Below are 27848 nucleotides of genomic sequence, written 5' to 3' on the forward strand. Positions count from 1 at the left end.
TAGCCTTATATTTGGGTGACATCATCATGGTGAAGCCTGGTGTGGTATGCTACTCAGCACTTTATAACTTTAAGAGGCTATTGGCAGCAGCCCCACTGTGCTTGCATGAGTGCCTTCCTGCACAACGTGGGAGCTCGGTACCCTTGATCATCTCTTTTCAATGGAGCTAGGAGGTCATATTTTTTTGTGTCTCCTCGGCGCTTCTCCTTTGCATTTTTTGTGCCTTCCCATGTGGGTTTTTTTTTTTTTTTACTTGTTTTCCTATTTTTCTTTATAAAAGTTTAGCTTTTTCCCTCCCTTTCATTTTATTATTGTTTTCAGCATTTTTAAGTTTTCTTTGTTTTTTGCAGCTCCAGAGACCCTCTTAGGCTGGAGTAGAATGAGGTAAGCCCCTTTTTGGCCTTACCATTGAGCTTTTTGATTTAGCCGAGGTGCATTTTGACATGCTCCAGAAAACCCCCAGTGGCTTCAAGAGATGTACTCAATGTAATCGGATGATATCTTGCACTGATCCACATAATTGGTGTGGGGGGTGGTTGAGGCCTGACCATAACCCATCTAAATGTGGTCTTTGCTTACAAGTTCAGAAACAAGAAGGCACGTTGGGCCCACTTGAGGGAACTTTTTGGATCCTCCAAATCTGGCCCATCGACATCTGCATCAGAAGTATTGACCCTGATGGCTGCCTGATCTTCGTCCAACACTGGGAGTGCAACAGCATCGAGGAGGTCTCTTACCTTTAACCTGCTGTTCACGAGAGGCTAGCGAATGTACCTTGCTGAGGAGACAGTTTTTGGGGGGACAAGGTGGAAGAGGTTGCTGACCTCATCAAAAAAACATACTGATACCATCCAGTCCCTTTCCTGGCATCCTCCTTTTGCATCATCCTCTCCTAGGAGGTTTTCTGGCGGGCCTCGAAGAAGCACCTATTACTCTCAGTGGTGTATATTTATCACTTCTGTCCCTCCTCAGCAGCAGCCTCAGACCCCACACCCTTGGGCCTGCCAGCCTCATCCACAGAAGTCACAGCCTGCTCCAAAGGCAAACTTGGGGGCAAGGTTTTGACTGGCTCCAGAGGAGCATAGCCACGGTCAAAGTATCCATTCTGGATGACTTACTAGTAGGGAAGAGGCTGAATTTTTACCAAGCAAGGTGGCCCCTTATAATCTCCGACTGGTGGGTACTCCATATAGTCCGAGTGGGATATTCTTTCAATTGGCAACAAACACCCCAGGAGCCGAGCTTACCATGAAACTCTTCTGCACGTGCACCAAGCATGTTCGCATCCCCTTGCTTTCACTTTTACAATGTGTGTATAATTTGAATACCATTTCCTTTTAAGCATTGGTGAGCTAGGTTTCTGTGCTGTTCCAGTGGTATGGTTTCTGCGCTGTTTGCTTATCGCTGGAGTTCTAAGCATTGGAGCCTTGGTTATAGAATTGCCCCCCCCCCCCCCCCCGGCCCACCACCACCAGTGAGACATATGTTCAAGTTCTGAACTTTCCGAGTTTGGTCTCAAGATATTTTATACTGGTGAGTTATAAATAGGACAGTAAATTATCCAATCTTTGGTGTGGCTGGCTTGGTTTTATTGTTCAGCATCTCTTTTATGTTTTTTTTTTTTTCTGGTCTCATCTGTTCCTTTTGGTTTTTTTCTCTGGTGTGTCCCCTCATTTTCTTTTCAGTTTCATCTCTCTTCCTTGTTTGTCTTTTTCCTTCATCAATGTTTATTTGAATCTTTCATTCCCTTTATATATTTCAACCTCTTTCTTTTGATGCTTCCCCATTTCCTATTCTTCCTTCTCTTTTTTTCTATTCCTTCTCTCTCTCCTCTTCAGATCTCTTCCGCTTTTCATCCAGCATTTTGTTCTCATATTTTCTCCATTCCTCCTATGAGTACTCTTATTCCTTTTCACTCTCCGCCCCCCCCCCCCATCCCGACCCCCCTCTTTTTCCTCGACAAGCAACTCACTCTCTCCCCAACCCTCTTTTCTCTCTCTCTTCCCCTTTTATAGTCCAGGATCTTAATCTCTCTCCTCTCCTCCCCCCCTTGCTCTCAAATCTTCCTTTGCAGCTCCTTATTCGCTCCAACATCAACTTAGAGAAGAATAGGGACCTCATACAGAAACTCTTCCCATGCAATTTGCACGTCTCTGCCATGTTCTACCCCCTCTAATCTAATCTGAAATTTAAGACCGCACTAGTCCCAGCATGTTTACAAAAGAAAAACTCAAAACATGAGGATCTACTTAATTAAAAATAAATGGCTTCAATTTTTTATGCAATTGAATATAATTAAACTCAGAATGAATACTAAGAGGAAGCACATTCCAAATTGTAATAGCTTGAAAAGAGAATATAACCTCGAAATGATGTTTCTATTGAACACCAGTAAAATCAGGAAGTTTTAATATAAAATTATCCGTTAGCCAGAAGGAAAGAAAAAATAAATCTGAAAGAGATGAAACGAACAACTTTGAGGTACTATAATTTAAAGCATGAAAAATCAAGTGAACTGATTTAAAAATAATAGGAGCCCTAAGAGGAAGTCTGTGTAACTTTCTAGCATACTGAGATACTCCGCCTTATTTTTTCAACCGAAAAACCAAATGTACAGCTGTATTTTGAATCATCTGCAATTTACATAACAGTTTGGCACTCAACTGTTGTCTGGGGGCAGGGCCTGGCAGGGATGCATAGTGCATTCATGGAGGCTCTGCGGTGTGGTGCTGTTCTTTTTTTTTTTTTTTTTTATGCTGACACCTGAACAATTACCAAGGAAATGTGAAGGAAGATTTGGGAGGAGATGTAGATCCTAGGGGGTAGTACGGTAGGAAGATGGGGAGAGGCTGGACCACATAGGGAAAGGTAGGTAGGGAGCATAGTACTGCCCATTCTGAACTTCAATACAACACCTCTGTCCCCATTACTAAAATTGAGGATAGAAGATAGCAGATAGGGAGGAGTCAGGAACAATCCCCCCAAATTGGGGATGTTTGGTAATCTTATTCTCTATCATTCCCCAGGTTTCTCCCTTCACTCTTTCCCCCTGGATTCAGTCATTCCTCCGTTTCCCCTGCCTACCTTGGCATCCCTTGCCTATTCAACCCTCTGTTTTCTGCCACTGTGGTGTTCAGCCTCCTCCATCATCACCTTGCTAATGTCTGTGCAGGGGCTGTGAGGCCCCCCACTCACCACCTTACCCAGGCTCATGACTTGCTCATGCCCTCCTCAGTCTGTCTTCTTATCCACACGTGCACCCTGCTTAGGCTCATGCCTCTTGTACCCTTCCCCAGTAACATTCTCTCCCCCATACCCCCCCCCACCCACATGCAAGCCTCCTTCAACTCTGATCCCCATCTAGTCTTACTCTCATAGTTCCTCCCTGTTTCAAACCTCCACACTCCTGCCATTACCTTTTCAATATCATCAGTAGAGCTTTGCAGGAAGAAGGAAAGGATCAAAAGTAAGATGTTTCCAGCAGTGTGGTAGTGGGAAGGAGGCCTGCATTTGACTCATTGTTGGAGGCAGATGGAGGTGGCCCTAAGAGCAGCCAGAGGGCCATAAGAAAGCCCCAGGAGTAGGAGTGGGGATTGTGGCAGGGCCATAAAACCTCAGGGTTTACAGCAGAAGGCAGAGAAAGCACCAGAGAAAATTCTCAGGAGCAGCAGCAGACAGCTGTTTCAGCAGTTATGCACAGAGACCTAGATTTAAATACACAAAACACTTCACTTATATCGTGTTCAGCTAGGTTTACTCACAAAACTGCAGTTGATATACTCTAAAAACAGGAGAGGGAAAAGCCTCAGATAATGCAGGACATTTATATCAGTATTTAGACAAGTGTTCCTGCTGCAACAATCATCCGCATAAAAAACCTCACACCTATTTCAGGAATAACACATTTTTTGTTTGAATTTTGAAAGATTTTTTTTTACAAATTAACACTTTATGCTTTAGTATTCACAAAACAAGTTATCTGATTTGATTAAAAAAAAACCCAGACACTTAAATGCAGCATATCAGTCACCCCAATGCAGTGGCATAGACTTGGCAGAGGAAGAAACACTGCTTACCAAATTGCAGTGAGGACTGAATGCTTCAGGATGGGCTGCAAAACATGGGAGCCAGCTTCATGTTGTTTACTCTCTGCATGTGGCTATACGAAAGTGTGGGCTTGTTGCTTTAAGTTGTGGCCACAGCAGTGCTTGCTTTTTTTTCCTAATGCTGCAGGTGGCTATGAACCCAGGGAGGATTTTGCAAACTCATTTGGGTCACGACCTATAGTTTAGAAAATGTGGCTGTATAGATCATATCTGCAACCACATAATAAAATCAGAAAAATTCTCCTTTGGCAGTAACATATTGATACAGCGAGTTCAGCAACAGAAATGCCTGCCCTTTCAGTCAATCCAGATTTCTTCATTAAGAGTGATGTAGTATATACACCCATTAGTAACCTCCTTTGGAAAGACATGTTCATAGTCAATGGAGCTCATTTTCAAAGCACTTAGACTTACAAAGTTCCATAGGTTCCTATGGAACTTTGTAAGTCTAGGTGTTTTGAAAACACGTCTCAATGTCAAATTAGCTAGCCATGAATCATAAGGAGAAATGTATTGTGTCAGCACAGTATATTTCTGATCTCATCTTGCAGGCAGTCATGTGGCTCTGGTTTCAGATTAGCGTGTTTGCAATACTGCATGGTATCTAAACGCCAGGTTAATTTGGACATTTTGGTTATTTCCTGAATTTTAGCACAACGATCAGTGGCATTGTTAGGGTACAATATTTGGAAGGTAGGAAAAACAAATATGTGTAACTGTTGAGTGTTAAAAATATGACCTACTGGTTCTTAGTTTTCATTTAATTTATTCTGTTTGTTGTTTAGGGCCCTGATATGGGGAGAATACCTCCACCAATGTCTTTAAGTAAGCAGCTGCCACATAACTACGGGACATACCCAAGTGCTGTCGCTTTGGGAACAAGCTGTACAAATTCACTGGAAAGAAGGAAAGACAGCAGTCTGCCGAGAACTGGGATCAGTATGATAAACCGTCAAAGACCTCAACCACTTCCAGCCTCAGACAGTATACATCAGCCTAGTTCCTCACAACAGATACAGCAGAGAATTTCAGTACCGCCCAGCCCCACATATCAACACACTGCTTCTCCCATTTTCCCAGGTGGAGAGAGCAGGTCTGACCCTCCCTTAACTGTGGCTATCAGACCTTTTTTGACTGACAAAGGGTCAAGACCTCAGTCTCCTAGAAAAGGACCTCAAACTGTTAACTCTAGTTCCATTTATTCTATGTATCTTCAGCAAGCAACTCCACCAAAGAACTATCCACAGGCTGGATACAATACATTAAATAAGTCTGTTAAAGCAGGTAGAGTATGCTTTGTTTTATTCTTAAGCATTGTCTGGAGCATGGTATCTGGGCAGGGGATTATGTTGGCTTCCCTAACTAGCAGAGCTTGATGTACTTGGGCCCTTAGAGAAATCAGGAGAGAACTAGCATTGGTTTAACTTGTTAATGACTGGGTGCTAATATCGGTGGAGAAGAAAATTATGCAATGATTTGTGAGTATATTATACTCTTAACTCTGTGTGTAAATACTAGGGCTGCACCTTTAATGTGATTAATGCATTAAAAATTTAACTTGCATTAAAAGTATTGATGTGATCAATGCATTAGGCTCCCTGCTCTTTTTCCTACATCTCTCTTCCCCTTTTCCTCCTCCTCCTCCTCCTGTAGGTTTTGGCATTTCTACTTGCCTTTCCACTTTCCCAACACTCCAGCATCCCCTTCCTCTTCTGAAGCGGCCCCCTTCCCCCTGCACTTCATCTTCTCTAACTCTTCCTCTACTTCCCCTGGCAGCCCTCTGAACTTGCTTTTAACACTGCAGCACTGAAGCATGCAGCATCTCACCCGCCAGAAGCCTCTCTGTAGCATCCTGCCCCCCTCCTACTGAACTTCCTGTCTCCAGGTGGGACCCTATGGAGAGATGATTCGGGCAGGTGAGAAGCTGCATGCTTTAGCACTGCAGTGTTAAAGCAAGTTCATAAGACCATGAGGGGAGGTAGTGGACCAGTGAGAGAAGATAGAGCTTGGGGGCGGGGTGGGGGGGGGGGGACTGCAGTAGATGAAGAGATGCTGGAGTGTGGGGAAGGAGGAGAGGCAAGCAGAGGTGCCTGGACCTGCAGGAAGTGGAGGAAAGGGAGAGAGAGAGATGTGGGCTGATGGATCAAGTTGAGAGAGACAGATGCTAGAAACTGGATTGGAACAAACAAATAAGGGAGATGATGGGAGGGGAGGTGAGGGAGGGGATCAGATGGAAGCTAGACAGATTTGAAAAGGAATTAGAATGGAAGAAAGTTACATGTGAAAGATGGATATAGGGCAGGGAGTGAAGAAGAAAGGAGCAAAAAAAAATAGTGACTATCCGGGAGCACAAACAGAAGAAACAGAGACAGGGAACAAGATCAGAAAAATAAAATTACCAGACAACAAAGGCAAGAAATTATTACTTTCAGTTTAGTAATTGAAATTCAGTTTTGGGAATTAACATCTGCTGTCTGTTTTGCACTGTACTAGAGGAAATGTGATTAAAACATTTTTAATCCATGTGCAGCCCTTGTAAATACATGTATGTGCACAGGAGAGCAAGGGTAAAACTAAAAATTAAGAAGCATCTGATAGGGTTGGCCCAGATTCTCAGGTGGCAAGTAGTGTGCTTTGCCAAATGGAAGGTCCTTGGTTCGATCCCCAAGTTGTGTCTTTCAGTTCCCAGGTAGCAGACGCAGCCCTAGTTTGGAAGGAGGTGGCGGTGATTGTTTTTTTGCTTAAGAGTGACACCTGGGATTTGTATTCTGGGCTCACAGTTGCAAAGCTCCTGAGGGTGCCCTCGTACATGACCCCCCCCCCCCCCCAGTAAGATATCACAGCAATGACCGGGGGGGGGAAGGGGGGGAATTAAATCAAGCAGGAAGTGCATGGTTGCTGAAGAAAACTGGGTTGAAAAAATAATTTATTTCGGTAAGTAGGAAAAGTAGGTGGCATTTTCTCTGTATGTGGGTGATTCTCTGACCCTCCATAGCTACCTATTGGGCTGCTGCCTTTTGAAGGGTAGGTACTGGTGTGGTTTGGAAGCTGACCAGATTGCAGAAACCAAACTACACTGTACTCACTTCCCTCACCCAACACACACAATTACGGAAGCAGCAACTTGGTTTTCCTATTCAGAAATGAGCATTTCAGTAGTGATTTATCAGCTGAGATTAAATGCTTTAAATGCCATTTCTATCTTTAATAAATCCAAACTCTAGTATTTCAGGTTTCCACAGATGAAACTTAAAGATCCTGCTGGAAAGGACAACCTTAGTATGATTGAGCAATTAAACACTACAACCATCATATTGTAAGGAAATATTGCACACCTCTGGCAAATTGAAACTGGAAATTGTTTCCAAAATAGGTTGCCAGTTTTGAAAGGAAAATTTTGTTTACTGATACGGAATATCTTATGGCAATATTAACAAAATATTTTTGATTGATTTGGCTAGGATTTATTAGCTGCCTTTATGAAGAGATTAATTAAAGGCAGTATATAGCAGATACAGCTTGACATAAAATTTAAAGTTTTCTTAACTGCGTAATAGTAACATGACCAAATAAAAACAACTACAATCGATTATGTAAACTTGGAGACAGGCAAATTGAATTCTAATAGGAATAACATGATCTAGTGTCAGAAGTATGCATATTAAAGCAGCACAGTAGAGAAATCATATAACAGATATGTCAGCAATGATTTTTTTTAAATCTCATAATTCTTCCATCTTCATGCATGACTAATTATGCACTGCGATATGTTAAATGTTCAATGAGGCTTATCCAGTGAAACAGTGATGGTGCTGTGTTCTGCTATATAGGAGATGTGAGGTGATTTTTGAGCCCAGCTTTGTTCCGTGAACCAGCTAAGCTAAGGACTGGGCAGCTTGAGAGGAGAGAGTCCCAACTGTTACACAGTGGTGACATCTAGTGGCCAGAATTAGGATACATGTGTACTGTATGTCAAGCCTCTTAAGACTTGATACTGTAAAGTCCTAATATCTTGAAGTATAACCTTGGCACACCTGAAGTCTCTATTATTTTCTAAAGTTTCCTTTTATTGAATGAATACAGATAATTTACTCACAGTCATCATGTTCAGAAGTGTTGCCCCAGGGCACAGAGACTCCATAATTCTGAGAGCTGTATCAGTGGTTGGAGGTAGAAATCTGAAGAGAGGCAGCTTTATTGCAGAGGTGGGAAATAGTTGAACAGATAGAAGTATCTCAGAGCTGGGTGACTGGAAAATGCAATATCTCATTAAGAAGATATATTCAAGGTAAAAAAAAACCAAACTAAGTTTGTTCCAAGGAGTGAAGCAGGACAGGTGCTGTCTGAAGCAAGATGAGAATGCCTCATGGCGAGGGGGAGGGAGAGGCTAAGAAGGGCTCACACAGGCCCAGGGAGGAGGAGGTAAATAGACCAATGGGGACAGAGCCTGCCATCGGGTAGCAAGGGGTGGTCCTAGAGGACAGCCCTCGATTGGAGGCAAAGGTCATACCTGGCTGACCTCTCAGGACAGAGATAGTAAGAATGACCAGGAAATGATAGCAGGTAGACAAAGGAGCCAAGCTTAGCTGAGAGAGAGGAGGTCTGGGCAGCCGCACAACCAGTGGTAACAGTTCTTATACAGACAAGCAAGTGTGGCTGCATTGCCTGTGAACTACATTACGCACAATGCATTGCTCACGTATCTTTGCAGTGAGAACTGCAGCAATGAAAATCCTTAGAAGTGAGAATAACAGTAAAAGCATTAAACACATTTTAGGATTACATTATAAACTAGTCCAAGGCTGTCAGAGGACAGAACACTGTATCCCAACGGATATGTAGTCTCTAATTAAGGATTATGGTTCTGATGAATGAGCTGGAAAGGAGGAGGGAAAAGTTTAAGGATGAGAAGAGATACAGATAATTGTAATTTGAGCTGGAAGCCCAAAGGAGCAGGAAGAAGGTACCACACCAATTCCCATGAAAAGTTATTTCAGAGGCAAACTATTTCCTAGTCTGTGCATGTGGTAGGAGTTAGATATCATACTTTTGCAGAAGTATTTACCTTTTAAATCATGCATGCCACAATGTCCTGATTAGCATTTGACTTCATTGTAGTAGGGAACGGCTTTCCAGGCACCTATTCTCAACGTACAAGTTAGGAAGGTTGACCTTATAGCCTTAGTCATCAGTCAGTCATATTTTTTTCAGTGGCTCATTTGTGATTTTTAGAGTGGGGTGCCATCCACTCTGGAATTACAAGTGACACTATTTATTGGAGCTACAGACTTATCAGGAACTTGAATGTTGCTTACATTTTATTTCTGGTCAGCAGATTGCCCATGCAGTAGATTTTAAATGGCCAGTGTAATTGAAAATGACATTTTGGAGCATCCCTTAATACTGTTTCTTCTCTTTTCCCTAGTATATGGAAAACCTGTGTTACAATCTGGCTCAGCTACTTCATCACCTTTGCCATTCCTTCATGGATCTTTGCCATCACCCTTGCCACAGCTTCAGAATGAAAGCACTGAAAGTGACCAAGTGTTAGAAAACACCCCACCATCTACTGAAAACAGCACAGTAGAAAATATTCCTCGTCCTCTGAGTCCTACTAAACTTACACCTATTGTGCATTCCCCTCTGCGATATCAAAGTGATGCAGATCTAGAGATTCTGAGAAGAAAACTAGCCAATGCTCCTCGCCCCTTGAAGAAACGCAATTCAATTACTGAACCTGAAGGGCCAAGTGGGCCCAATATACAGAAGTTGCTCTATCAACGTTTTAACACGCTTGCTGGAGGGATAGAGACCCCACCATTTTATCAAGCAAGCAACCCACCAGACTTTATGGGCATCTTGGCAGATGTTGACAATGGAAATACCAATAGCAATACTGAGGAGACTATTTCTGTGCAACCTGGGGTTTCTCTTCTCCCAGAACCTCAGTCTTCCTCAGATGACAATGATAATCAGTTACCTTCTCCAGCCACTGAAGAACTTACCAGCACTGAAAATATGATCAAATCCCCTGAGACAACTGAAGACAGTAATAACAACCCTGCTTTTGTGCCACCCATTACAGAAATCCCAAGTCCCATACCAGAGGTTATTTCTCCAGTAGAAGATGAAGTACCTTCACTACCAGTTGTCCCTCCCTCTGCTCCTTCAGTAAGTTAATTATTGCAATCGAAGATTTGGGAGTCTTCATTTTATTGTCTGAGTCTCTGTGGGATCTTATTGTTCCATATGATTCTTATCCTAACTTATTTACTTTAAGAAGAGTGTGGAATTTTTTTTGATGGTTTAGTCTCCCACCTGTTGTAATTCTGCATTACTAAAGACCAAACTATAGAAAAGATCACACTTTTTGCATTCTGATGATGATGCAAGTTGCTTTCTGCACTGATGATATTCAGTGATGTCATTAGCTAGGTACCAGTTCCATTATGACATTAGTGAGGAGCATGTAATGCTGTTTTGCCAGTTTATATAATCTCTCTATATAAAAGGCAACACCAACGTTCTATGAAGCCTCCAGCCGGAAGTGTGAAGGGGGCGAGATATCCGGTTTCCCTATGAGTGTCTGCCCCGCCCTCTCTGTAACACAGTGAAGGAAAACAGCAGAGCACGAAATCAAATCGCTGGCTCTGTAACAGTGAAGGACTCAGAGGGGGGAGGGGAGAGAGGCCAGAGGGCAGGGACACACACACTCCCACATGCACACAGAACAAAACATTGCTAGCCCCCGTTTCATTTGCATCAGAAACGGGGCTTTTTTTACTAGTATGTAATATTTTAACAATCTTAAAATGGTATCTCAAAAAATGGAATGCTTCAATTCTAACTGAACTGCAGTTGGGACTGCTCGTAGGTTTTAAGTAAAAAAAAAAACAACTTGTAATTGCTTCATGTGTGCTATAGTATGTTCAGTTTTAGGTCTGTTGAGGTTGAACCTACTTGTGCTTGGATTTTTGGATTGAATTGAAATCAGGGTTAACAACCAACTTATAAGTGATACCTTTTTATTTTACTAATGTATCACTCACAGCTTTTGTTGTTGACCCCTTATTTTCATATATCCAAATTGTCTAACACACGCAATCACATTCTTTGCTCGAAATGGATTTAGTTGCACACCTGCTGCAACCAACTTACAGTTCAGGTCAATAGGTAGGTCTCTACCACACAGAGCTTAGAATCTAAATTGGTTCCTGAGGGTAGAGGAGGGTAAAGTGACTTACCTAATGTCCCAAGGAGTGTTACTTACTACTAGAAGTGAAATTTGAGCCAGTGTCTTCTTGGTCCTCAGACTATTGCTTTAAACACTAGGCCACTCTTCTACTCCATGGTCACTGAGATGATGCACTGTGGGTCAGTGGAGAACATTTGCTGTATTGTAGGAGTGACTCCAGCCCAGCTAACCAAAACTGCCCTCTAGCGCTTGGTCAACCAAAACCCAAGTCATCCAGGAATGCTAGCCTGAGGAAGATATAAACCAGTTTAAGAATGTTTTTTTTTTTGAGTTCCCCTGTAAGTGAATTTATTTTGTATCTTAATGATTTTGTTAAGAACCGTTTTTGACATTTTTGTTAAAAGCGGTATAGAAGATTCAGAATAGAATAGCTACCGTTTATTCTCCAAGAGCAAGCAGGTTCTCCAAGGACAAACAGGCTTGCTTATTCTCACAAGTGGGTAGACGCTGTCCCGTGTTGCCTGGCCCAGCGAATTTGCCATAGAAAAAACTAGAGCTTTTAGGAGCACGAGCCGTGCTCCAGCTCGCATGTGCGAGTGCCTTCCTGTCTGCCACGCGAATGCACCTGCCATAGTTTCACATTTTCTGCGTGAGGAGCAGCTGCTTTCTGTGGTGGCTTCTCACACACCCGATCAGAGTGCTTCTTTCTTTTATGAGTGCCTTTCGGCGGGTTTTTCTACCTGCTTTGTTTTGCCTTTGAAAAAAAAAAAAAAAAAGCTTTATTTTTTTAGTTTTGACCTGCATCAAAGTTTCCTTTATTTTTTGACATGGGCCGTTTTTAGGTCTGCCCGGTTGAGTTTCTTTCTTTTTGTGCCTTTCCCCCTTTTTTCAAGCACCATCATGGCTTTTGATTTAGCCGGTGTGTTTTTTTCTTCCATGTCCACAAAGACTCCCAATGGCTTCAAGGGCTGTACACAGTTCAACTGGACCATCTCTGGGAAGGACACCCATTCTTGATGTCTTCAGTGCCTTGGGCCCCGACCATAGCCCTGCCAACTGTGTCCTCTGCCTTCATATGAAGAAGAGGACCCAGATTTTCCAAGAGGCTCAATGCGCAAAGATTTTTGGAGCCGGGTCCGATTCCTCGACATCAGCATCGACGTCGAGCATCGCACTGGCATCGGGAGTCACAGTAGGAGTGGCTGCTTCGAGACCCCTTGACACTGGGAGCAGATGGAGCCCAGATGGTAGAAAGATAAACAAAAAGAGCTTTCAAGATCAGTGAACTGTACCCTCTTGATCTGGCTTCATTGTAGAGGGCCACCACAGTTAAAAATTTCTGCAGAACCTACCGAACATTTATTTTCATTTCTATATTTTTTTTCTTCTGAAAAATATTAGAATGTTTCTCACTTCAGTTTAATTTCCCCTACTCTTTGAAATCCCTAGTTAGGGGTTCTGTTTACAAAGGCGTTCTAATTATGTAGATGCCCATAATATTCCTATGGGTGTCTACTCGATTAGCGCATCTTTCTGAACAGAGCCCTAAGATTTTGGTTTGTTTTTTTCAGTCATTTTTGAAATTTGGTATAGCTATGATCTGCATCAGCACTGATGTATCCAGCAATGTTGACTCAGATTGTTACCATCAGGCCTTTTGAATTTACTACTGCTATTTTTCTTTGACTAATGTCCCAGAAGCATCTCAAAGACTTAAAGAAGTATGAACAGTGCACTGAGATGTTATCTCTGACCCACAAACTGTGCCCAACATACCTTGAGCCCAAACACAACATCCCTAGCTGTGCCATCTGTCAGAAGATATCTAGGTGTCTTTGTAGCTATGAAGAGTAGAAGGAGAAGCTCAAGTGCATGGGGATGCATCAACATTGAAGAGACCTCAAATACCGATATTTATTGATTCTCGCATTGTTATTTAAAATATTATTTTCCTGCCTTATCTACAGTTCAAAATGGGAACAGATACATATATAAAATAACATAGTATCAATTACAAATAATTCATTTATACAGCATCTCAACATCCCTGACTTTTGTCAGATATAAACTCACACGTCATAAGTGCTTAAATGTTTGTTGAAAAAATAAGCTCTTAACTTTTTCTTGAAGGTTAACAAGCCAACCTCAGATCTGAAGTTGGACAGCAAAGCATTACAAAAAGAGTCAATCCCACTGTTGATGGAGAAGGGAATGGGACTTGATATACCGCCTTTCTGTGGTTACAATATGCAACAATGCACTAATGTGTACTGATAATTTGTCATTTAGCACACAGTGGGTTAAAATTACAATTTTAAATTTAATATTCCAGTGAATGGGTAGCCAGTGTAAAAACTACAGAATAAAAAAGAGATGGATAGAGAAACATGATCCAGACAGTACTCTGGGCTGGTCATGCATTCTGTGCTGCCTGCTAGGCATTCAATATATTAGCTAGCAGCTTTAAATAGAGCTGTAATAGTTAAAGGAAGGGCCTAAATTGGTGGCACTGGTAGTTTAGTTCCTTTAACTTGTAAAAGTAGCAAGAGGGCTGGATCTAATGTGACCCATAGATTCTTAGTATGGGAAGAAATGAATGTAGTTAATAGGAATGTTCATGGATGAATTTTAAACTCAGTGCCATCAGTTTGGTCTTCACAGTGTTAAAGCTAATTTGAAAGCATTTGTTAACTGATGGGACTGCACATCTGGATTCCATCTCCACAGCATTATCCAGTGATGATGTTACTGGGACTAAAAATTGAATATCAGCAGAAAGACAATAGATTAATTCCTAGATTCTCATCCACTTTGCGTATTGGACTGAGGTAGATATTAAATAATGTGGCAGACAGGACAGAACTTTGTGGTATACAAGTGGTCAGTGGGAACTGTGAAGATACTGAGGTCTGAATCATACTTGTTGAATTCACCCAGTTAGATAAGAAGGAAACCACTGCAAGATCTTTGGAAAAATGCCTAAATTTAATAAGTGAGATAATAGAATTTCATAATTAATTGTATCAAATACAGAGTTTTTAAATGAAGCTAACAATTCAACAATTTCATCAGCATTGATGGGGTAGAACTTTTCCAATTTTTCTTTATCTACAAATGCAGTTGAAAAAGCAAAGGTCTGAACTTGGATAGAAGGTCCAGAAGGACAACTAAATCCTCAATACTTTCTTTAAACATTGCTGAACTAGTACAGTGGAGCACCGATAGTACATGGTAGATGGGAGGCAAAGACCTTGTAACCGCCTACTATTGGTGCACGTATAAGCAAATCTGCCACTGGAGTTGTCTTACAGAAGTCACCCAAAAAAGCAGACACAACTAGATTTTTCGGTGGCCTCCTGCCTGCCTCTGTGGTTGTTTTACCTCATATATTAATGTCCTGCAAGTTGCATGGACAGTGCCTAAACTTTGTGTCCCACAAGCAGGATAGCATGGAGTGTAACTAAGTGGAGCTTCAGAGGGAGGTGATTGCTGTGTGGGGTTTCCTGTTCTGCTTTGCAGGGGGCAGGGGTCGGATATGTGCAGTGCCCCCATCTGTTGTTCTGTATAGGCATAATGGCAAATGCTGTGTGCATCTGATTTTTGCCTGTGGCCACCAAAAAACCTGGTTGTGTGTGTACTTTTTGGTGACTTTTCTAAGAGAACTTGAAGGCAGGTGGGAGGCCGTGATTTAAAAAAAACAAACTGTTGAAAGGTGTTATGGCGTTCAGAAGCGATATTACTCATATAACACCTTTCAATGGTCTTTATAAAGACTCCTGAAGAAAGCACTTTCAGTGCCGAAACATGGTACCGTGTTGTGTCATCCTCTATTAAAATTTGTAATCCATTTTGAGTGTCTTTGGTCTGTTTTGAAGAGCCTGATTCTGTTCTCACTCTTCGCTTTCTTCTTGTTCTTTTCATTTTTTAAATGTTGTTTAGATACATTGTGATATTTAAGTCCAAACTATTTTTAATCAGACTTTTGCAGGGATAGCAAACAATACAACTGAAATTCTTACACGCTCCCAACCCACCCTCTCCTTCCCCTTATTGTTGCCACCACCTTCTGCCCTCCTCCACCCAATGTACACGTATTGTTTTTTAATCCATCTTGTACCCAGTGGACCTGTAAGTTTTGATCTTGGCCAGTGCTGTCAGTGGAATATGATACTACTTGGATTTATTTTATGTATTGTACAGGATATTCACATTACCTGAAAATATACAAATTATATTTTTCTACTATATCTTGTTTTAATACTAGACCAAACGCACAAATTTGAAGAAACCTAATTCTGAACGAACTGGACATGGGCTGAGGGTAAAGTTCAGTCCTTTGGCTCTTCTTCTTGATGCTTCTTTGGAAGGGGAATTTGACTTGGTACAAAGGATCATATACGAGGTACACCTCAAGAATAGTCTGTGTTGTAAAACATTGATTTACTACTATTGAAAAGTAATGTTCTTAAATTCTGATCCTTAATTAGGTTGATGATCCCAGCAAACCTAATGACGAAGGAATCACTCCTCTTCATAATGCAGTATGTGCCGGCCATCATCATATTGTGAAATTCCTGCTAGATTTTGGTGTGAATGTGAATGCAGCTGACAGTGATGGATGGTAAGACTATGCTAGTATTTACCGTGCAATAACAAATCGTAATCAAAACATCTGCTTGCATATTTCTAATCTTGCTTCTAAGTCCATCGGTGGTTTATTACCCCAAGCTTTTATTTTAAATTGGTGTAAGGAGAACACTAAGAGATGGAACTTCTAGTGAGTTGTTTTGCTGATTTTCAAAGGCTGTTGTGTGTACTTAGGTTATAGTACCCTCAAGCACTATCTATGATATATAGTTCAGCATCACCCCAGTATACTTCTACACTTGTTGGTGACTGAGCAGGTATCAAAATCCTCTTCTTTCAATATAAAAATTTGAGCAACTAGGAAGAACAAAAATATTAATTTCTCCAAGGATAAGTAGGATTTAGTTTCTCACATGTTGGTGACATTCCCGATGGAACCCTGGTACAGATGGTACCCAGCATATCTATTACTTTTAAGAAGCCTTTGGTAGGCCCACACTGCATATGCTTGAGTGTCTTCCCTCCCGCTGGAGTTGCACAGGATCACCAGTCTTTTTCTCTCCGTGGAGCTGACAAGACATGTCTGTCTTGTGGTGTGGTTTTCTTCAGGTTTTTACTTTTTTTTTGTTGTTGTTCATCGTGCCTTCCTTTGCTGTATTTTTGATTCCCTTTGGGGTGTTGACTGTTAGCCGCTTTCCCCTTTTGTTTTGCTTTTCAACACTTCTGGTTTGTTTTCTTTTTTCATGACCTATGGCTATTTTAGGCCTGGGTTCCTGTCAAACGCTGATAGTGGGCCCGCGGGTCAAGTTCACTTGGACCTGAAAATGAGGAAGTGTCTGGATTTGATCATCCTCTTTGGCCCTAAAGCACCTAGATGCCAAGCACCAAGCAGCAGCATTGGTCCTCAATGCACAGTTCCAGGAGCTACGGGGCATCGACATTGTTGGCACTCAAGAAGCTTAGGTGCAATGAAGACCGCTCCCCCTCCGTGGTAAGGTGCCATCCCACCAGTCTTCCCAAGGTCAGGATCCCATTCTCGATTCAGCACCGACACCTTCTCAGGATGTGACCACACTGGCGCACCCACCTGCCCATTCTGATGCCTGACCTCAAAACAGATCCAGGCCTTGCTTCCAGAGTTGCTGGGGCACCTCGTGGGACCATGCAGTGCCGAGACATTGAGGGCACTTGCTTAGACTCTGGAGATGCTCCAGCCCATCCTGGAGGCTCATGCTTTACCTGTCAGGTGGTCATCAATGCTGGTGCTCTGACAGTTGGTGGAGTTGGCACAGGCTAATGCAGTTGCCTTCTCCAGCCCATCAGGGAAGGAAACTGCCTTGAAGAACAGGGAAGCGGCTGCACCTCAGTGCCCACATGCTGGGTTTGGACGTGTCAGCAGACTGAGGCAGATGGAGACTTGCAGGCTCATGAAGAGTATTTTGCTCAGTCTGAAATGCATTGTTCCTGGGTGTCCGAGGATCCCAGTGACCTGTCAGATATGTCTTTGGGCCTGCTTTCAGACCTCTCCCCTCCACAGGAGAGATGTAAATCCTCTCCATAGGACCGCTTCTTTGCCAGTTTTTTGTGGGAGATGGCAGGCGTCTTCCCTTTAAGTTGGAACTGGAGGACGAGCCCAGGGCTGAGTTAATGGGGATCCTGGATTTTGATTTTCCCCCTGTGGATACTATGAAGGTTCCTGTTCACAACATCCTTACAGCGAAGATACTTACCTGTAGCAGGTATTCTCCGAGGACAGCAGGCTGTTCTCACATGTGGGTCTACGTCCACGGCGGTCCAGGAATCGGATATTTTGCAAGCAAAATAACAAAAGGCTTTTACCAGAGAGTTCTGGTGCACGAATCGCGAGCACTGCGCATGTGCGGACAACTTCTTTCCCGTCGCACGAGTGTGTACCTCAGTTAAATCAAAAAGCAAACAAATAAACTAACAACAACTCCAAAGAGGAAGTGGGCGGGTTTGTGAAAACAGTCAGCCTGCTGTCCTCTGAGAATACCTGCTACAGGTATTTATCTTCGCTTTCTCCGAGGACAAGCAGGCTGCTTGTTCTCACATGTGGGGTATCCCTAGCACCCAGGCTCACTCAAAATAACGAACATTGGTCAATTGAGCCTCGCAACGGCGAGGACATAACATAGATTGACCTGAAACCATAAACAACTAATTGAGAGTGCAGCCTGGAACAGAACAAAAATGGGTCTAGGGGGGTGGAGTTGGATCCTAAACCCCGAACAGATTCTGCAGCACCGACTGCCCAAACCGACTGTCGCATCGGGTGTCCTGTGAAGGCAGTGGTGAGATGTGAATGTGTGGACTGATTACCATGTTGTAGCCTTGCAAATCTCTTCAACGGAGGCTGACTTTAAGTGAGCCACTGACGCAGCCATGGCTCTAACATTGAGCCGTGACATGGCCCTCTAGAGTCAGCCCAGCTTGGGCATAAGTGAAGGAAATGCAATCTGCTAGCCAATTGGAGATTGTGCATTTTCTGATGGCGACTCCCCTTCTGTTGGGATCGAAAGAAATGAACAACTGGGCGGACTGTCTGAAGAGTTTTGTCCGCTCCACGTAAAAGGCCAATGCTTTCTTGCAGTCCAAGGTATGCAAACTGCTTTCGCCAGGGTGGGTATGAGGACGGGGAAAGAATGTTGGCAAGACAATTGGTTCAGATGGAACTCCTACACCACCTTTGGAAGAAACTTAGGGTGCGTGCGGAGGACTTCTCTGTTGTGATGAAACTTAATATAAGGTGCATGCACTACTAAGGCCTAAAGCTCACTGACCCTACGAACTGAAGTAACAGCCACCAAGAAAATGACCTTCCAGGTCAAGTACTTCAGATGGCAGGAATTCAGTGGCTGAAAAGGAGCTTTCCATCAGCTGGGTGAGAACGACATTGAGATCCCATGACACTGGTGGAGGTTTGACTGGGGGCTTTGACAAAAGCAAACCTGTCATAAAGTGAACTACTAAAGGCTGTCCAGAGATAGGCTTATCCTCTATACGGCGATAAGTACTAATTTGCACTAAGGTGAACCCTTATGGAGTTGGTCTTGAGACCAGACTCTGATAAGTGTAGAAGGTATTCAAGCAGGGTCTGCGTAGGACAAGAAAGAGGATCTAGGGCCTTGCTATCACACCAGACGGCAAACCTCCTCCATTTGAAAGAGTAACACCTCTTTGTGGAATCTTTTCTGGAAGCAAGCAAGACTCGGGAGACACCCTCTGAAAGACCCAAGGAGGCGAATTCTAAGTTCACAACATCCAGGCCGTCCCAAGGAGGCGAATTCTAAGTTTGCAACATCCAGGCCGTGAGAGCCAGAGACTGGAGGTTGGCATGTAGAAGCGACCTCTCGTTCTGGGTGATGAGGGTTGGAAAACATTCCAATCTCCACGGTTCCTCTGAGTACAACTCCAGAAGAAGAGGGAACCAAATCTGACATGGCCAGAAGGGTGTAATCAGGATCATGGTTCCGCAGTCTTGCTCGAGTTTCAGCAAGGTCTTCCCTACTATAGAGGTATGGGAGGATACGTGTACAAAAGGGTTGTCCCCCAATGCAGGAGAAAGGCATCTGACGCTAGTCTGTCGTGGGTCTGAAGCCTGGAACAGAACTGAGGAACCTTGTGATTGACCTGAGTGGCAAAAAGATCCACCGAAGGGGGGGGCCCACCCTCGGAAGATCTTGCGGACAACGTCCATGTTCAGTGACCACTCGTGAGGTTGCATTATCCTGCTCAGTCTGTCGGCCAGACTGTTGTTTACGCCTGCCAGATAAGTGGCTTGGAGAAACATGCCGTGACGGCGAGCCCAAAGCCACATCTGGACGGCTTCCTGACACAGAGGGCAAGATCCGGTGCCCCCCTGTTTGTTGCTGTAGTATAGGGCAACCTGATTGTCTGAATCAATATGATTTGGTTGGACAGCTGATCTCTGAAAGCCTTTAGAGCATTCCAGATCGCTCGCAATTCCAGGACATTGATCTGAAGATCCTTTTCCTGAAAGGACCAAGCTCCTTGAGTGTGAAGCCCATCGACATGAGCCCCCCCCCCCCCCCAACCCTAGGAGGGATGCATCAGTCATCAGCACTTTTTGTGGCTGAGGAATTTGGAATGGACGTCCCAAGGTCAAATTGGTTCGAATCGTCCACCACTGCAGAGAATTCCAGAAGTCGGTGGACAGTTGGATTGCATCGTCTAGATCTCCTGTAGCTTGACACCACTGGGAGGCTAGGGTCCATTGAGCTGATCTCATGTGCAGACGTGCCATGGGAGTTATATGAACTGTGGAGGCCATGTGCCCGAGGAGTCTCAACAGCTGCCGAGCCGTGATCTGTTGAGACGCTCGTACTAAGGACACTAGGGACAGGAGGTTGTCCGCCCTTGCCTTGGGAAGATAATCACAAGCTGTGTGTTCAACAGAGCTCCAATGAATTCCAATTCTTGAACTGGGGTGAGATGGAATAATTTATCACGAACCCCAGTAGCTCTAGCACCTGAATAGTTATTCGCATGGACTGCTGAGCGCCTGCCTTCGAGGTGCTTTTCACCAGCCAATCGTCGAGATAAGGGAATACATGCACTCCTAGTCTGCGTAGCGACGCTGCAAATACCGCCAGACACTTTGTGAACACTCTTGGGCACAGACGCCAGACCAAACGGCAGTACACAGTACTGAAAGTGCTGTGTTCCCATCCAAAATCAAAGATACTTTCTGTGCGCTTGAAGTATCGAGATGTGTGTGTAAGCATCCTTTGAGTCCAGAGAGCATAGCCACTCGTTCTCTTGAATCATGGGAAGAAGGGTGCCCAGAGAAACCATTCTGACCTTTTCTCGAACCAGAAATTTGTTCAGGCCTCTTAGGTCTAGGGTGGGACACATCCCTCCCTGTCGTTTTGTGCACAAGGAAGTACCTGGAATAGAATCCCAGCTCTTCTTCCCCTGGTGGAACGGGTTCGACCGCATTGGCCTTCAGAAGGGCGGAGAGTTCCTCTGCAAGTACCTTCTTGTGCTGGGAGCTGTAAGAATGAGCTCCTGGTGGGCAATTTGGAAGTTTGGATTCCAGATTGAGGGTGTATCCTAACTGGAATACTTGAAGAACCCCACCGGTTGGAGGTTATAAGAGGCCACCTTTGGTGAAAAAAATATAAACCTCCCTCCAACCGGCAAGTCGTCCGGCACAGACACTTTTATTGAGGCTATGCTTATTTGGGGCCAGTCAAAAGCCCATCCCTTGCTTTTGCTGGAGAGCAGTGTGGGCCTTAGACGCATGTTGACAAGAATGAGCACGCTGGGGCTGAGCCTGGGTAGGCTGCTGAGAAGCAGGAGTGTACCTATGCCTAGGATAGGAATAGCACTCCTCTTTCCCCCAAAATACCTTCTAGATGAGGAGGCAGTAGCAGAAGGCGCCCGGTGGGAGAGAGAATCCATAGCATCATTATGCTTCTTTATCTGATCAAGAAGACCTTCTACTTTTTCTCTAAAAAGGTTGTCCCCCCGGCAAGGAACATCCGCCATCCGCTGCTGGACAGAATGATCCAGGTCAGAGAGACACAGCCATGAGAGTCTGCGCATCACTATACCTTGAGCAGCGATCCTGGATGTCATGTCAAAAGTACCCCTGGCCAAGAACTTGCGACACGCCTTCTGCTGCCTGACCATCTGGCGAAAAGGCTCGGCGAGCTCCGTAGGGAGTGCATCAACTAAGGTGGACAGTTGACGTATCGAGTCCCGCAAGTGGACACTCGTGAAGAGCTGGTATGACTGGATCTTGGCAGCGAGCATAGCGGCCTGATACGTCTTCCTCCCAGAAGAATCAAGATTCCTAGCTTCTCTGCCTGGGGGTGCTGAAGCTTAGTCTCTAGTACTCCGGGCTCTCTTGAGGGCGGAGTTCACCACCATGGAATTGTGGGGTAACTGGGACCTCATTAATCCAGGTTCACCATGGATCCAATACTGGGATTCAGCTTTTTTCGGGACCATGGGGCCAGACAGAGGGGCTGACCAGTTTCGCATAAGGACTTCCTTCAGTACCTTATGAAAAGGAACTGTCACAGCCTCTTTAGGTAGAGAAGAATAATTCAGAACCTCAAGTATCTCACTCCTGGGCTCAACCTCCACAAGGAAGGGAATAGCCGTAGCCATTTCCCGGACAAAAGAGGAGAAGGACAGACTCTCCTGTGGAGATAGTCTCCTTTCTGGTGGAGGGGAAGGTTCAGAGGGAATCCCGTAGGACTCTTCAGAATAGAAGTACCTGGGATCTTCATCTGACTCCCACAAACGCTCCTGCTCAGTGTCGGATAAAACCTGAGTTAAGGTGCTTCGACCCTGGACCTGTCTCGATGTCGAGAGGCCGATGCGCCCTCCACTGACGTTGAAGGGGAGTCGACCTGGGTGGCGGCCAACGTCGATGCCAAAGGTAAGGGCCAGACACCGCTGCAGCAGATGGTACAGAAGGCGCAAGCACCCTCGACACTGATACTGACGTAGCAGTCCCTTCAGAAGTTCTGGAAATAAGGCCTGGATGCGCGCGTCAAGAGCCGCCATTGGAGAAGGCTGCGGGGTTGGTGGAACAGGCGGTGTCAGAATCCATGGCGGTTCGGGAGCTGGTACCGGGCTGCTAGGAGACCCACGCATCGGCACCTCCTGTATTGAGGGGGAGCAGTCCTCTTGGCGCCAATGCTTCTCGGCTGCTGACTCTCTCGACGCCCGGAGCTCCCGGTACCATGTGTCGAAGGAGAACGAGGACGGTGCTTCTTTGCCTTCACTCGATGCCCGTCATCGAGACTCTTCGGTACCGATGAGGAAGACGTGGAATCCTCATGTCTCGGGGCCAGGTCCGACAAAGGGCGGTCCCGGGGGGGCCTGCATAAAAGGAGGCCTCGAGGTAGGTGGAGACCCACTTGACGCCTCACTGCTTCCAGCGCGAACTGGTCTCTGAGCAGCCATTACTTTTGCTCCTGACGTCGATGCTGCTGTCGATGCCGCCAATCTCGGTACCGATGTAGACGACGAAGGACCGGACTGAGCCCCAAAAACTTCTCACGTTGGGCTTCTTGAGACGCTTGTGTCCGTTTCTTCATACGAAGACACAGACTACAAGCGGCTGGGCTATGGTCGGGCCCAAGGCACTGGATACACCAGCCGCCGGGTGTCTTCGATGACATGGAAGTAAAAATGGCCTCGGCAAAATCAAATGACGGGCTTGTGCCAAAAAGAGAAGGCACAAAAAGGGAGTAAGGCTGATCTCGTCGAAAAGAAACTTTAAAGGTGGCAAAAAGAAATACAAAAACTACAGGAATTATAAATTTTATTTTATGGTTTTTTTTTATATTGAAAGAAAAACAGTAACAAAACTAAGTGAAAACAAAGCGAAAGAAATTTTCATAGAGAAGTTCTCTTCCTGGGCCTCAACGGAGCACAGCGAAAACACTGCCGCACCTAACCGCGGAGAAATAAGAACTGAGATACACGCTTGTGCAATGGGCGGGAAGTCGTTCGCGCGCCTGAACTCTCTGGCAAAAACCTTTTGTTATTTTGCTTGCAAAATATCCGATTCCTGGGCCGCCATGGATGTCGACCCACATGTGAGAACAAGCAGTCGGCTTGTCCTCGGAGAATTTAAGTTACTCTGCTAATGTAATAAAGGCAGTTCAGGGAAGAGCTTTTCAGCATATCAAGTCCATTGCAATTCCATAGGCTAGTATTTAAAGGGACTATATTAGATTTTACCATAGTATCAGTATAGAACATAGCTAATAGTCGCAGGAAACATCAGTTTAGATTTTAATTCCCTCCCGTCCAAACACTCTGGCTCCCACCCACCCCTTGCCTGATCTCTGATTTATAGGACTTTGAATCAGTTAGGAGGGTAGAAATTTGATTAGGACATCTCCATCAGCCAGTAGTTAGCTCTTAGAAATAGTCTACTTTGGTCCATAGAGGTGAATCTACTAATAACAGAATAATAATAAACTAAATATTAGCATAGCCTAGCATATAACTAGCAAACTTAGGGGACTTTATTTTACGTACTTCTACTCCATTAGCAACTTCAGAAATCACCAATAAGATGCAGGCAGTAGTCCAGTAGTGAGATGGGGACTATCCACTATTTTGCACCATGTGTCACATGCTTGATTATCTACCTGTTGGTAAGAAGTCGGTGCAAAGAGCTCCTAGCACTTAGGGAATGGGTCTGATCTCTGTAGGCTAGCGTAACAGACTTGGAGGAGCTGAGGCAGACAAAGAGGTTTATAGAGGAGGCCTACATGAACATGCAGGTCTTTTTCTGCCGTCATCTACAATGTTACTATGTTTATGTCCACCGTGTTGTTAAAATTGTTGTCTGCTGCTTTTGTTTTATTGATGATATGTTTGTTTTATTGTTACCTGCTTTGGATTAAAGTGGGATATAAATACAAAAATAAGTAAATAAATGCTCACCTGAAGGGAGAGTTTCACCATGGAGATGCAGGACATGATCCTGTAGCCAGGACCTGTCCTCCAAGGGATGCAGTATCCTCTGTTACCGAGAATCTCACTCCAGGGGCTTGTGCTCAGGAGGGAAGGGATAGGACTGCCATTTTAGTTGGAGATTCAATCATTAGGCATGTAGATAGCTGAGTGCCTGGTGGATGTGAGTGTCACTTGCCTGCCTGGTGCAAAGGTAGAGGACCTCACATGTCACCTAGATAAGATTTTAGACAATGCTGAGAAGGAGCCATCTATCTTGGTACCACTGATTGATCTGCTCTGTTTGTATCCACGTTGGATTTTGCGGATCATCTGCCGCCTTTTTTAAGGCTTATGATATGTCCATTTTTATTAGACTAGCCATTGAGAGTCCTTCTTTCATCATAAGGATGGCATAGAATAAACGATGTTATCCAACTATACAAATGAATTGCAGGTTGTGTTACACTAGAACTGTGTTTTTCCACCCTTTCCTGGAGGTATACATAGTATGCATGAGAGAGATTTGTATGCAGTGGGTTTACAGTACACGCAGGTTTATCTCATGTATATTATTATGGTAATCCTGAAAACTTGACTGACTAGGTGTGTCCTGAGGACTGGGTTGAGAACCCCTGCCCTAGACTATGACCCATTTTGTTTCCTGTGGGAGAAATGCTTCATGCATAGGCACTCAAGTCTAGTAATAAGTGAGAATGCACTAGTAAGTTCCTTTGTGGTTGTTTCAAAGTGTGTGACCATATTAATTTTGATTGTCTTACATTTTTGGACTGCTGTGGTGATTCCTTTTTTAAGTACCGTAATCATAAGGCCATTGATGCAGCAGCCTGTTTAAAAAAAAGAAATAATTTTGTCAGGTATACATTGTAAAGTTAATTTATGAATGCTTTGAACTAGAGATTTTCAACTCTAGAGATTTGCTGGTATTGTCTTGAATGCATTTTAGTGAATTTTGATTAAGATTTTGACTGTCAAAGACCTGAACTTACATAGGGTGAACTGCAATCTTTCTGGTTCAGATTCTTCAGTAGGAAAAATATCTGTTTATGAGGTAGTTTATTAGGATTTATTTAATGCCTTTTTGAATGAATTCACTCAAGGTGCTGTATAGCAAGTTGTGTGGCATTAGTGGAAGAAAGGTGAAATACTTTATTTTTTAATCTGTTAAACTGACCAAAGGTTTTTATTCTTCCCTTTGCTGCAGGACTCCGTTACATTGTGCTGCCTCTTGCAACAGTGTTCATCTCTGTAAATTGCTGGTGGAATCTGGAGCAGCAATTTTTGCTACAACTATAAGTGACATAGAAACTGCCGTTGACAAGTGTGAGGAGATGGAGGAAGGCTATATTCAGTGCTCACAGTTCTTGTACGGTATGTTAGACAAAAGTAAATAACTATACTTGGGAGCATAAGTACATAAGTAATGCCACACTGGGAAAAGACCAAGGGTCCATCGAGCCCAGCATCCTGTCCACGACAGCGGCCAATCCAGGCCAAGGGCACCTGGCGAGCTTCCCAAACGTACAAACATTCTATACATGTTATTCTTGGAATTGTGGATTTTTCCCAAGTCCATTTAGTAGTGGTTTATGGACTTGTTCTTTAGGAAACCGCCTAAACCCTTTTTAAACTCTGCTAAGCTAACCGCCTTCACCACGTTCTCCGGCAACGAATTCCAGAGTTTAATTATGCGTTGGGTGAAGAAATATTTTCTCCGATTTGTTTTAAATTTACTACACTGTAGTTTCATCGCATGCCCCCTAGTCCTAGTATTTTTGGAAAGCGTGAACAGATGCTTCACATCCACCTGTTCCACTCCACTCATTATTTTATATACCTCTATCATGTCTCCCCTCAGCCATCTCTTCTCCAAGCTGAAAAGCCCTAGCCTCCTTAGTCTTTCTTCATAGGGAAGTCGTCCCATCCCCGCTATCATTTTAGTCGCCCTTCGCTACAGAAGTCTGTTTTTCTTTTAACAAGCAGGATTGAGTTGGATACACAAATAGGTGATGACATTGCACAAAGTCAGGATGGAACAACTCTCCCAGCTTAGAACGAAGTGCAAAGTTCTGAACATGTACAGCCTATACTGTGCATAGTGATCTCCCCAGTCTCTTGTTTCTTCTGCTCTGTGAGCAAGAGCTCCAGTTAATGAGGGTTTCCTAATTGTTTTCTGACACTGCTTTTCATCGTTTCCACAAATTAATAATGCATTTTATTTGTTTTTATTTTTGAAATAATAAAAACATAGTTGGAGTTCCAGCCCTGCCTTCAGTGTGATAGAAAGATCCAGAGGTTTGGCACACTTTCAAATGCCTCATTTGTCTTGGTGCAGACCATAGCCAGGCTGAGTATAAGCACTGTGGAAGAATATCTCCACAACTTTGAAGAATCTATTACCTTGATACATTCCATAATCATCATCAGGCAGAGAAAAGACTTGTGCATAAACAGGAGAGAACATTTTCTTTGCCTCACACAGCTGATTCTGTGCAGATGTACAGTGCTGCGTATGCCTTGTAGCGCTATAGAAATGTTAAATAGTAGTAGTAGATATCTACCTCCATGTGCAGTGGCTTTGAGTCCAGCTGCCAAAGGAGCAGCACTGGGGATTTTGTAAAGTGGTACCTCAACTAAGATTTCAGGGCCTGCTATTCAGTGGTCCTCAACACTCGAGGCCTGAATTTAAGGCACTTTCAAAGCCACCCTCTATAGCACTGGAGAAGCACAGCCACCTAAGGGTGTAGCCTCCAAGCGCAAATATAGGTGTGCACTATACTGAGGGTAGAAAACCCAGGACAAGAGATCCCTGCAGTCTCCTAGCACACATCACATCTCTGCGCCCTGATCTTCCCATTCTTGTCACAATAGGCGCCAAATTTCATTTCTATAAAAACGTTTGAGTATGTCAGAGACTACCTTTTTTTTATCAGTCTAGTATAAAGAAATGGGTGTAGTGCAAGCGTCTCAATTCACAGGCATTAACCCTGTGTATAGAGATGGTCATTCATATCAAGATTCAATAGTGTCTCTAACTGCAAGGAGGGACCACTATAACTCAGGGCTCCCCAAACTGGGGGTCATGATCTCAAATGGGTCACAGAACTGCATTTGGGGTTGCCACCTGGGCAAACTGTCCATATAAGACACATCAGCCCATGCCATGTGCTTTCTGTGGCTGTGGTAATGGGGCCATGACCACAGAATTTGATAAGTGCTGCTCTACCTTCTTTACTATGTTTGTAAATCTGTAAATTTGGACTAGACATGATCATCCAGATCCTGATTTCATTCAATTTGAATCTTATTTTTTATGGATGAATATTCAATAGATTTCCTTCTGATCCTTCCCCCTCCTCCTGCCACGAATCTGCTTGTTCTCACATGTGGGTCGACGTCCGCGTTGGCCCGGGAAACCGGCAATTTTGCCAGCAAAATATTTAAAAAACTTTTCCAGAGTCTTCTGGCGC

The 27848-nt window shown here is 43.9% G+C and overlaps 1 protein-coding gene across 3 annotated transcripts in view; it reads left to right on the forward strand.

Annotated features, from left to right (window-relative positions):
* The window catches only part of PPP1R13B (protein phosphatase 1 regulatory subunit 13B), a 164510-nt gene that overhangs the window by 126907 nt on the left and 9755 nt on the right, over window positions 1–27848 (forward strand). For all 3 annotated transcript variants that reach the window (XM_030215555.1, XM_030215553.1, XM_030215556.1), the window contains 5 exons: window positions 4892–5390; window positions 9532–10277; window positions 15566–15703; window positions 15789–15922; window positions 25583–25749. In XM_030215555.1, the coding sequence (XP_030071415.1) occupies window positions 4892–5390; window positions 9532–10277; window positions 15566–15703; window positions 15789–15922; window positions 25583–25749 (1684 nt within the window). The remainder of the gene's footprint in view (window positions 1–4891; window positions 5391–9531; window positions 10278–15565; window positions 15704–15788; window positions 15923–25582; window positions 25750–27848) is intronic.

Source organism: Microcaecilia unicolor, chromosome 9, assembly GCF_901765095.1.
Source record: "Microcaecilia unicolor chromosome 9, aMicUni1.1, whole genome shotgun sequence".
NCBI lineage: Eukaryota > Metazoa > Chordata > Amphibia > Gymnophiona > Siphonopidae > Microcaecilia > Microcaecilia unicolor.